Raw genomic sequence first — 12,269 nt, 5'->3', positions numbered from 1 at the left:
CAAGGCCATGGTTTAATAAACATGGGAATGCCTCATTTGTAGAAATCCTTGGAAGGATTTCTAGGATTTGTAGGAATCCATCTGGTCTTTCAGCTGTGGGTGATTTTAAGAAATGATTGAGCAACTTCACAGAATCCATATGCAGAATGTTTAAGCTTATCAAGGGTGTACAGCAGTTCAAGATATTTTACCTTTTACATTCTTTTCCTTGTCTTAAGATAAAGGAAAGAAATTCTATATCTGTATCTTGACTTCTAAATATGCTTGTGTGAAAGGAAATTTGTAATTTTGAATTCCATAATCTTCATCTCCCAGTTATTACCTGGCACAGACATGAAACTCAGAGAACAAATCTGAAGGGTTCCAGGTTCACCTCAGAGGTTAGAAAAGGGATTTTTTTTTTCCCTCTGTTGATCTTCCCTGGTGTTGCAGCTGATTACTTTGTGGAAAAGAATGTCAAGATGTTCCATAGGACAGAATCAAGGAAATTCAGACTTCCCAAGGTTTCTGCTCTCAGGGCAAGCTCTCTGTCCCCTCAAGCAGGAGCTCTGGAGTAAAGTGAAATGTCACTGGACTAAAAAATCAAATATTAAACTCTCTGTGTATCACTGGCAGTGCCTGTAAATAGGAGCTGGCAAATTGTGTGCCCCTCTTAGGGTAAAGCAATACTAAAATACAGAATACTGCTCTGTGCACTTGGGTGAAATTTGCCTGCAAAGCACACATAACCACTGTGCAAAAATCAAACACAAGGAGGGAAAAAAAAAAAAAAAAAAAAAAACCAAAAAAAAACAAACAAACAAACTGAAGAAAAAGAAAAATGGGAGGGGGGAAAAAGTGAAGAGGTGGAGAATTCTGAGAAACAGAGGCGTCCAGCTTGGCTTTGGATACAAAGGGAGCTTTTTAAGCTCCTAACACAGAGTTTTCTAGCAAATAGAATGTTAGCATGGCCATGAGTTTTTCCAAACAAGGCATTCAGTCAGGAAAATTATGAAACCAAATAAATACGAATTGCCTCAAATGCAGTAGGTTCATGTAAGTTAATTGTAATTAATTTGTAAGTCAGATTAAGTAGAATTATTCTTCCAAAAGATGTCTGTTACAGACTCCACTAAATGGACACAGAGTTGTGTAAAGGGTATTGTTTTCAGCTGGAAAAGTAGTGTCAAGAGAAAAAGGAGGAGGAACTTTTTTTAAAAACAGTTTTATGTCTGGTTTCCAGTGCCACTGTAAATAGGCTGGATAGTGGCAGTGAATGAATTGCTTTAGATGGTTTCACAGGCACAGACATCAAGCACCAGACCTCCCTGTGAAGGGCTGGCCTGTGTTGCACCCACTGTGAATCCACTCTGGCCTGCACCGAGCACACTCTGCAGGGTTGGTCACAGGGGAAAGCAGATGGGAGGAGAAAGGAGGGGAAAATAAATTACTTTTATTTGTATTTAATAAAATTTGGCCTACAGGCTCGATGTGACTCAGTGCTGAACATCTGGGATTGATCATAGGATCACAAACTGAGAAGTAGTCATCTGGCTCCTAGAAATAAACACATTCAGTCCCTCTGCCACAATATTACTTCCTTAATGATAGAATTCAACAGCCATTTTAAATCCTTTTAATCGTTTCAGCCACAGTATTTTTAACTTTTTGGTAATTTTTAGCTTGTTTTTTTTCACTTCAGATGGTGGTAAATTGCATTTGACCTTGGACTGGCAGCGTTTGGGATTGCCCACAGAACTGGTTCACTACTTTCCTCCAAATTTTCTGGTGCAATGGTAGCCTTACAAGTCCATTTTTTGCTGATTCCATCCCTCGTGAGCATCATGGGAGCAGCACAGTACATGATGCAGGATGCAGCCCTGCTGAGCTACATGGACCAGCGTTTTCTGTCTCTGGAGGTATGTGCCTGCTGAATCCTTCTGCAGCAAAAGAGGTTTGGAAATGCGTGGATGTTCCGAGGACAGGACAGTCTGTAGGATACATCAGATCAGGAGGGTAAATTTCCAGCTTTTTCCAAATGAATGAGTAAAATCTTTGCTAAAACTTTAACTGTAATGATCCCAAATTAGCACATCATTTGTTGCAGGATATAACTTCATAATGTTATGGTTTGATTCTGTTATCATTTGTATTTTTTTTTTAATGGCATCAGTGAATTTAGCTAAAAATGCAAATGTTTATGTAGAGCTGTCACAGACCATCCTAGGGAGAAGTATAAACATGTTGTCACCAGTAGAAGTGCTGTCAGATATTTATTAGCAAGGAGATAAAAGTTTATCATGTATTTTTCCTGTGTGCAGATATCCCTGCCTGGAAGTGTAGTTCAAGACACATTCATGCAAACCAGCAGCGTACCTGCACTTTAAATAAACCTTTCATATCTGAGAGACCGAAATGCAGTCCTTTCAATTCCTTGAATTCCTTTCAATTACTTATATAAATGTACCAGTTCTTGCTTTTTTTTTTTTTTTCCTATAGTAAAAAGCTACCAGTACTGCAAAATACCTCTTCAGTATTGGTGTGTTATAATCATATATTGTTTATTTTTAATTATTGACATGTCCCTGGCTCCTGGCTTGCATTTACAGACTTAAAGAGAAGCTCTAACTTGCCTGATTTGAAGTCCCTTTTTGTACAAAGCCCTCATTAGTCTTATCTTCTCAACACAGAAGGATTAACCTGATATTCTCTTCCCACTGCGTGGATGGAGATTTAAATTTTCTTTGCCACTCTAGGAGTAACTTCACCTGGCAACTCCTATTCCTTTGGCACCCATTAAAAATGAGGTAACCTGTGGCATTTGGTGCAAGGGGCACAAAAGTAACAGGACAGAGAGTGAGGCAGATACTGAAGACAGCACTTGAAAATATTTAAAATAAAGGTTTTGTAGAATGCAATTAAGCAACTTCCTGGGGACTTATGGTCTTGTATAAATGGGGGAGAGAGGAGGAAAACATGGAAAGCACAGCTTACCAACCAAAGATCTGCTCAAATTCTTCATCTTCCTAAAGTGGCAGCTGAACTATTTTCAGGGCACCAATGAAGCAGCTGCATTGCAACAGAGAACCATATTACTTACCTTGGAAAACACTGATAATTTGAATTTAGGTGTAAAGAAATAGTTTTCTGGCTTTCTTTGTAAAGAAATAGTTTTCTGGCTTTCTTTGTTTGGTTGGTTTTTTGTTTTGTTGTTTTGTTGCTGTTTTGGGTTGTTTTTTTTTTTTTTTAATACAACCAATAATTTAAGGAAAAAAAAAACAAACAAAACAAAAACAAAAAAAAACCAAAAAAAAAAAAAAAAAACCCAAACACTCAAACACTAATCTTCCTCAACTATAGCATTTCAGTATTTTCATTTTCACCTTTAAATGGGCAAAAAAATAGCCACACTAGATGAAAAATAGATTCTGCCTTTGTCAGAAGAGGTATATTCATGTGAAATGTTCATAGCTATAGATTTCCTGCAGAAAACTCTTTCAGACTGCTTCACCAGAGGTCGTACAGGAGGAGTTCCAGAAAGTTTATGGAAAGCAAATCATCAGAGATCATGAGCCCTTCTATTTTAAATGCAGGTGAACCTGGTGGGAAGAAATGATGATGTCTGAATTCACTTCAGAAGGCTTAATGATTTCTTTATTATAACTATGCTGTAATACATTAATATACTATTTAAAGAAGATACTAAAACTACAAACCTACTTTTTCTAACTACCATATCTAACTAACCAACAACTCGTGACCCTCTCTGAGAGTCCAGCCACAGGTGGGTTGGATTGGCCACCAGGCTCAAACAATCCTCACCAGAATCCAACCAAGCAATCACCCCAGGTAAACAATTCTCCAAACACATTCCACATGGGAAAAACAAGGAGCAGAACTAGAGATTGTTTTCTCTTTCTTCTCTCTGTGTTCCTCTATGAAAAAATCCTGAGAGACAGAAAAATGTGCCTACCACACCCTTCATCATGGTGCATTAAGCACCCTGGCTGCTTCCATCAGAGCAGTTTTCATTCTTTAGGCAGCAAAACAAAGTATCTGGCTGTCAGTAACCATGTCAAGTTTAAAAAAAAAAATGTGGATTTTTGTCCAGACTTTTGAATTTTGTGCCAGTCTGAGATGTTCTCCTCGCACAGACACCCAACACTATTCCCCCCTGGGCTGGAATGGGTGGGTGCAGGGCTGTGAAAGCAATCGTGAGTGAGGCCGTGATGTGCACGGAATATCCATGCCTGTCCATGTGTTCTCTTCCCGTGTTCTGACTCAAGAAGAGGCTGCAGAAATGCAGCCAAGACGTGCTGGAATACGTGGATGAATTCCGAGAGTTCTCCAAGGCGGTGCTGTCCCGCCTGGCAGGGCTGAGCAGCGACAAGGCTGAGCTTAAGGACGAAGTGGAGAATTTGCTGAGGCGGGTCGAGCACGCCCAGAGGGACATTGACTACTTTGGATCTGTCACGGATTCCAACGCCTGCGTGGAAGTGCACGAGGACCTGCTGAAACAGCAGCTGCTGGAAGAGGCGGAAGAAAAAAAGAGACTTAAACTCATGTTTAACGCAAGTAAGAACAGTTTGTTTCTCAGAACTTCGGTGTGAACAGTCCCACGTGTGCATGCTGATGCAGGGATAACAGATTTTCATTAGCTGCGTGAATACCACAGATTCTTGCAAGGGGGCTTGGGCTGTGTAAATACTAGACTTATAAAACCCATGTATATGCAAAAAAAAAAAGGTATGGGAAAGGGAGAGAGGAAAATACAGTTCAAACATTTACTTTGCAGAAAATCTACTGCATATCAAATTAATTCTCTGGAAGTTACTTTTTATTATAAAATAATAAATAGGTAAAATCCTCTGAAGATGTGCTCTTGCAAAGTCCCAGAAAAATAAATTTCTGAGTACTGCAGCTGTACTAAGGAATTAATGGTGGTCTTTGCTTTTTGGACTAGGCAGGGGCAAAACCTCAACTCAAAAGTGAGTTAATAAAATACTTAATTAATTTCTACAATATTTACCTGCTTTACTTTCCTGCTCTATCATCCTTCCTCTCCTTTAATAAGAGAACACACTGGCTTGGCCATAAGCCAAGCTTAGTCCTGATTTGAAAATTAAGCCTTATGGTACCCAGCATGAAGAATAAATGCACAATCTATAATTTTTTTTTTAAACAAATGACATTTTATAATTATCTTTACCTTAAAAAGTTGTGGTATGGATCTAAACCTATATATTATAGACATATAATGAAGAGTAAATAGTAAGAAATACAAACTGATTTTTTTTTTAAAGTGAGTAAAAGAACTTTAACATCATCAATTATACAATTCCACTGACTTCAGCAGAATTAGGCTGATTTAATTTTACACATAAGTTTACAATTTCTTCCTTGAAGTTTTCAAGCAAATCATTATTAGGGTAGATGCTTACTGAAGCATTCACCTATTCTGCTTCTGAGCTCTCCTTGTACTCCACAATTCAGTGCTCTGAATATCAATAGTTCTTTTTTCCATTTGGAGAATTGTTGAACATTAGGCATTTTTTTTTTCAGAGAGGAAAATAATTGGGGATTTTGAAATTGACTGTGGTTAAGGCACTTTGAAAATTGTATCTTTCTGAGAGTTTCAGAGGGGAAAAATTACTTTCCATTTTCCTTTGTTGGAAATTATTACTTTTAACCTTATTGTAGCAGCTCATGGTAACTTTATTTTCAATTTGTTCTCTACTGTGAGTACTAGTCAGATGCTTTTCCCATTGAATTTGATGTCAAAAGTATTCCCTGTGCAGATTTTACAGCACTTAGAGAAAGTAGGAAGAGCCTCAACTCTAGCAGCTCTGCTTCTATGCTGTCATGTCTTAAACAGACTCTATGATTATTTTTGCTGAGTCACTTCAAAAATCTAGCAGAAAAAGACGGTTTTTAAGTCCAGCTTTGTTACTGGGTTTGGGTCAAGTTTGCACAGAAAATAACAATCAGAAAAAAATCTGGTTATTTCCCCTGCAGAGGAAGATGCTGCTAAGGCTGCCTAAGGTTTCTGATACAGCAGCTTTAATTTTTTTTTAATCTATCTTATCAATAAATGTTAGATTTGACAGAGCTGTTGTGGCTTGCTCAGGGAAGGCACTTCCAGAGTGAGGACTCCCAGGAAAAAAAATTCCACGCTGTAGCAGCAATATCCAAAAGCTTTGATTAGAGGGTATCAGTACACACAAATTACATAAAGATTGCTTTCTACAGGCACCTGGAGTCTTGCCACTGACTTCAATAGGTTCGTATCAGGCCAAATAGGGGGGCTGGTTTTGCTTTCTCCATTTCATCTGCTGCCAGAACTTCCTGCCTTAGAGCTTTGTTTGTCCTGTTTACTGAAATGGCTGCACTCCACTGAAAGCAATTCTTTCAACTTCAAATGCTGTAATTTATGAGTGCCTTTGGTAAACAAGCTTGTTAATACGCTTTGCAATAGGTTTTTTTTGGTTTTGTTTTTGTTTTTTTTTTTTTCCTGGAAAGGATGCTGCTTGATAAAGATCTCAGAGTCTAAATGCCTGAGTCCTCCCAGGCTTGGTGCTTTCTGGTCTGAAACGTCCCTGCAGAGTGCACACAAAACGTGAAGAAGCCAGAGCTGTGACTCGCTCTCTGCTGACGCCAGTTTTAACCCCTCAGTGAGGTAAAGAGCTGGGTGGTTCCACCAGCCAGCTCCTGGCACAGGAATGGGCAGCACACACATCACAGCAGCTCCTTCAAAGGCCACCTCGGTGCATGCACACCCCTGGCTGTGTGATCTATATTTTTGCTCTTGCTCCTTTGTGTGCAGGTGTTGAGAAGGGGAATGCGAAGATAGCCCAGTTTTTTTGGCTTTCAGTTATGCTGATCTCTTATTATTTCTGTTTATACTATAAATGCATAAAAAAGAGGCTATCTGAAGATAAGACCAGTCCTGAAACAAAAATACTATACAATCGATTTTAATTTGTATGCCTCCAACAAGAAATAAATCTGATTACTTTAGTGTGTTGATCTAAACCAGAAGCCAGTTCTCTGAAGTAAAAAGTATAGCCCTGTAAAAGGACAGACAAGAATAATCACAAAATCACTAACTGTGCTCTTGGTCTCCTCTCAGACACACAAATATCCAAATGTTTTGGGTGACACTGGTGTAATAGAACAAAACCCAACCCTCTACAGGTAGATGAAGATACCACAGTTTTCTTAGCAGGAATATATCACAGAAAACTATTTTCAGCACTACTTACCATAGCCACACTGCTGACACCTTTACTCATATATTGACTCAGGCCTTAGAGATGAATTAAAAGTAATTCAAAGAAAGGCAACTAGAAAATTTACAGATACTCTAATTTTGCTTTTCTTTGTCTTTGGTTACTTCCTTGCAGGTTGTGACCACATGCTTGCAGGTATTAGGTCCCTGAAGGTAGTTAAGAAGACTGGAGGAAAGCATGGCTCTTGGATGAAAGATCCTGGCAAAAAGCACGGCAAGATTTATTTATTAAGTGGCTCTGTAAATAACGTGATTTTGGAATTTGCAAATATCATGGCTTTCATGGAAAACAATCAGACTCTGAAGGCTCGCAGAGTCCCCTTGCCACTGCCCTGGGAAGGAACTGGCCACGTCATCTATCAGGGTTTCCTCTTCTACCACAGACACGGCTCCTTGAACGAGATCGTTAAATTCAATATCCAGAGAAGAAACGTAGCTGACCAGATGCTGCTGCCAGGGGCTGGGAGGATTCCTGCCTACCAGCTCTCTCCACAGACAAAAATAGACCTGGCTCTCGACGAGCAGGGGCTGTGGGCCCTCCATGCAGAGCCAGAGACCCGGGGGAACATTGTCCTCACCAAAATCAACCCGGTCGCCATGGCCGTGGAGCACAGCTGGGACACGCCCTGCAGCAGCAGGGATGCTGAGGCAGCTTTCATGGCCTGCAACACCCTCCACGTGGTCTACAACTCTCCTTCTGGGGGCTCCTCCCGCATCCAGTGTGTTTATGATGTTTTGGGTGCTCTGAGTGCTCACACAAACCCAGGGCTGCATTTCCCGAAACGCCAGGGTGGCCACTCCACCATACACTACAATCCCAAAGAAAAGCAGCTCTTCGCTTGGGGCGATGGATCCCAGATCATTTACAAGCTTCACATGGAGCAGAAAGTTTAAAACTTTCAGCAGCTTTTCAAATAGACCTAAAAGCCACCAGTCCCACGTCAACACAGCCTTTTTTTGTGTATTAAAATTACATTATTCCCATCCATTACAACTTTCATCCGTTTTGCATAACTTAAGACTTATGTACCCCAGTAATCTCAAATAAAAATAAAATAAAAACAAAGAATATGTGGGCTGAATTAATACAAATTACATGATGACTAAATATCATACATGCACAATCCCTCCCTGCCCCCCACCTCCAAATTAAAATCTAAGGTTAATTAAAAAAAATAATAGCCCATTTAGACACGTTCTCTTCCTATTGGAACAATGTTTGCTGTTTCAATGCCATGGAAATCAAACCAGAAATCCTTCCTGTCCAAAACACAGTTTGACAACCTTCCCTACTCTGAAGATCACTACAGAAAATCACATGCTTCCAGGGAAATTAGAGATCATTTTTAACAGGAGAGGTTTATTACACCACAAAGTGTAGGAATATACAGCCCCACAAACATGGTTTATATTTAACATAGAACTTTCATGCATCACATCAAGGCTATTCACTGAACTTCTGGAGTATTTCCATGAAAATTTCACACTTCTTAGCCATATTGCTATATCCACAGTACAGACCACTGTTGACCCTGCCAGTACATTAGCTGCAGCCCAATATTCACTTTTTTCAGCTTCAAGTTGCCACTTCTCACTATTTTTTGAGCATATCATTGTTTGTGTGTCAGAAGGAATGTTCCTAGGTGAACTCTTCTGTATCACACACTACTTTTAAAGGTTTTACATGTCACTCTTTGGTGTTTTTCTCATTAGATCTCTTTCAGCATCTATTTGTGAGGCATTTTCCACAATGTTTCAAGTCATTTCCATTAATTATAGCAGAATCTTTCTCATCCCATCCTCCACCTCCAGGAAAAGGTGGCTCAGGTGAGCACAATAGTGCAGGTGAGGGCATGGCACTGCTCAGTCCTGGGCTTGTGAGTCACAGATAGACACCAGGTATTTTTGTTTCAAAAATAATGTTAAAAATATTAAATAGTGTTTAAAAAAAAAAAAGGCTTTTAATGTGAAACACAGGTACAGACTGTATTTTTTGTTTATTTTAATGACAGCTGCATGTCTAATAGCAAACAAACAAACAAACACAACAACAAAAAAAATCTCCTCTGAAAACCACAAATAATGGTACTTGAAAAGCAATCCACAGCTGTTGCTACAGAAAACCCATTTTGTTCATTACGCTGAAAGAGCTGTTGTTCTGTTTAAAAATAGCTTCCAGAGAACAGCCAGACATCAGGGGATGATTTTGAAAAGGAGTTCCAGAGTACAATTAGGAGTATATAGACTGCTGGGCTGCACCAGTGATACTCTGCCTTCAGCAGAAGGAGCTTTATCATTCTGAGCAGGCTCAGTGACTGGAGCACTGCTCCTGTGTCACAGCAGACACAGGGTTAAAGGCAGCATTTGGCCTTTTATCCCTCCTCTGTAAAATCACAAACATGTACATGCAAAATGGTATCAGCCACCTCTGTGAGAACTTTTACTGGAAAGGATGTGTAAGTTTCTCTATTTAAGAAATAAAGTCTTTGCGTGTAAATATGGATTGAATCTGCTTTTTAGAAAAGGGGTTCTTGGCCACACTATTACAGAGAAAGCCCATGTCACTATTCTATAGAAAGATTTCAAATGTGCAATCCTCAAAAGCTCAGGTAGGGTCTTCTCTGAGCCTTGCTGCCCTGGAAACCCAAAATTAAAGCCCAAGAGGGGGTGAAGCACCCAAACATCCCATCAGCAGCAAAGGGAGGCACAGCCAGCCTGCACAAAGAGCTCCCAGCAGTCTAAAACAACTGCTCACTGTCAAACCCAGCTTCCCCATCCCCTGGCTCTGTGCCAGGAGCATCATGAGATGATCCCATGTCCTCTGCATGGAGCCCTAAGGGACAGGGCAGGGCAGGAGCTGGCATCCTTGGGGCCACTGTGCCAGCACCACACAGGGAGTCTGTGGGAGGCACTGAGGAAAGTCCTCCAGCCCTGGAGGTGAAGGAGGGGGAGCACTTTTTAGTCTGAGCTTTACTCTTGCTCTATTTTATTCCAGATGAACTTTGGAGCTGCTTTTGTTTTTCTCAATTCCCGTGGATATTTTAGGGTCCCATTCCTGCGCTCATCCAGGAGTTTCACTGGGTACATTTCACCTTGGCTGTGACATAGTCAAAAAGCAATTTACATCACTTCAGCATTTCTCACACTCTTCCCGGAGCACAAAACTGACCAGGCCACTGGTCCTGCAGCAGGGAATAAGCTGGGAAACAGGCTGTGAGCTGGGGTAGAACGTGGAACATGGGCAATACCTCTGAGCTTACAGCATCAGTGACAGCTGAGGGAGTCACATCTGTGAATATGGTCTGCTCTGCTGAGCAGTTAACATTTTTGTAAGAAGAATGTGGCTGACACTGTCCTCCAGCTTCCTGGTAATATCTAAAATATATATGATTTCATTAATTTTCATAAGTGATAGCACACAAGCATGTATTCTTGAGAAAGTCAGAAGAGACGTTTGGTTAACTCCCGGATGACAAAGGGAAAAAAAAAAAAAAAAAGGGACCGTGTGCTCAGAAACAGAAAGGAAAGAATGACAAATATCTGAACTGAATCATCTGCTCCAAGAGAGCAGTCTCCAAAAGGCAAGGACAAAGGACTGTCAGGAGGCAGTAGACAGCCATGACAAGACTGCATGAAAGAGGGCATTGACTTCCAGTTCAGGTAGATGATACGATTGTTACCATGGAAATGGAATCGGTACAAGGGGACGAACACAGAGGAGTCTTCGTCAGGAACAAAAAACACAAATGAGTTTATGACCTCTACTTCACCATCTAGATAACATCCATTACTGTCCTTGTTATTCAAGTCCTTTTATGCTACGCTTTCTCCATGTGCTCATTTTGCCTGAACCACTGTGCTCATCCCATGTGAACCACTGGCTTTTTGCTTTTTCATGTCCAGACCCTCCTCTAGAGGGGAATTCAATGCCCTCTGCTCTGACAGCAGGATCATCATCCTCCCAGCAAAAGCAGCACTCCTCGGTGCTTTGGCTGTGCTGAAGGTCCCTCACCCCTTCAGTGACACTGCAGTCACCTCATCCTTTTCCTGCAGTACGTTGTGACTGCCCCTTGCCACGGTGAGAGCAGCTTTCACTGCACAGATGTTCCTCATTCCCCCTGCCCTCCATTCCCTCTGCCATCTCTTCCACAGAAAGGTGGCTCAGGTCAGAATAACCTGCAATGATTACATCCTATTTGCACTTGGAGCAACCAGAATTATCACAGACAGAAAGGTTTTCAGCTCTCTCGGTTTATTGACACACCCATGTGATGAATTTAAGCTCTCTGACAGTGGTGTACTTTCTTATTTGGATTTTGTGGATACTATGGGTCTATGACTGCTAAAAGCAACTTACCAGTAGAGCAGAGTGTGCTGCTAGGAGCATGCCAGTTTAACTGGGTTTATTTTTACAGTGTCCATCAGAGATTTTGTTTGACAGAAAATAATCTTCCTGTCTCTTTTTCTTCTTCATTCCCACTGCCTGGATCTGGAGGATGAGAGCCCCTTTTAGCATTCACTCAAGCAGGCACCATGTCAGAAAAACACACACTACATGTTTGTTTACAGGTGGGTTTATCACTAAAAAATGCAACTGTTGCCTGCCTGCTGTCACCCTGCTGCATGTTTGTCCCCCTGTGCTGTTTCCCACTCAGTTGCAGGACACAGCTGCAGAGAGGTGCATGGAAGCTCAGCAAAGAAACTGCAGAATCGAAACCATTAAAATGCAGCTCTCCTAATACTGAAGAAATAGCTCCTCCCGAAGGCAGAAATCAGGACCTGTGGCTCTTTGAGTTGTTTGAACTTCCCATGGGTTTGCATTGCATATATGAAAATAACATTTTATTACACTTCCACCACATTCAGCCCTAAGCCAGAAAAAGGAATGTACAGAATCCCAGAATGAATAAAGTTGGAAAAGATCACTGAGTCCAAACTCTGACCAGGTACCACGACACCTCCAGGGATGGCGACTCTACCACCTCCCTGGGCAGCCCCTTCC

The 12,269-nt window shown here is 41.0% G+C and overlaps 1 protein-coding gene across 1 annotated transcript; it reads left to right on the top strand.

The window, feature by feature from the left end:
- The first annotated feature begins 1,754 nt into the window (after positions 1-1,754).
- On the top strand, positions 1,755-8,294 carry OLFML1 (olfactomedin like 1). Its single transcript, XM_053981648.1, has 3 exons — positions 1,755-1,898; positions 4,266-4,554; positions 7,383-8,294. The coding sequence occupies exons 1-3, from the start codon at positions 1,773-1,775 to the stop codon at positions 8,159-8,161; spliced, it is 1,194 nt and encodes a 397-aa protein (XP_053837623.1). The 5' UTR covers positions 1,755-1,772; the 3' UTR covers positions 8,162-8,294.
- Positions 8,295-12,269: the final 3,975 nt, after the last annotated feature.

Source organism: Vidua macroura, chromosome 6, assembly GCF_024509145.1.
Source record: "Vidua macroura isolate BioBank_ID:100142 chromosome 6, ASM2450914v1, whole genome shotgun sequence".
NCBI lineage: Eukaryota > Metazoa > Chordata > Aves > Passeriformes > Viduidae > Vidua > Vidua macroura.
The sequence above is the reverse complement of the archived record's forward strand: the minus strand, read 5'-3'. Positions and strand labels throughout refer to the sequence as shown.

What these genes read in the sequence shown, in the direction of transcription:
- OLFML1 (XM_053981648.1), top strand. Translation starts at nt 1,773, where the DNA reads ATGGTAGCCTTACAAGTCCATTTTTTGCTGATTCCATCCCTCGTGAGC. An exon ending in AGCGTTTTCTGTCTCTGGAG is followed by an intron (nt 1,899 to 4,265) that starts GTATGTGCCTGC and finishes TTCTGACTCAAG; the next exon opens with AAGAGGCTGCAGAAATGCAG. An exon ending in TAAACTCATGTTTAACGCAA is followed by an intron (nt 4,555 to 7,382) that starts GTAAGAACAGTT and finishes ACTTCCTTGCAG; the next exon opens with GTTGTGACCACATGCTTGCA.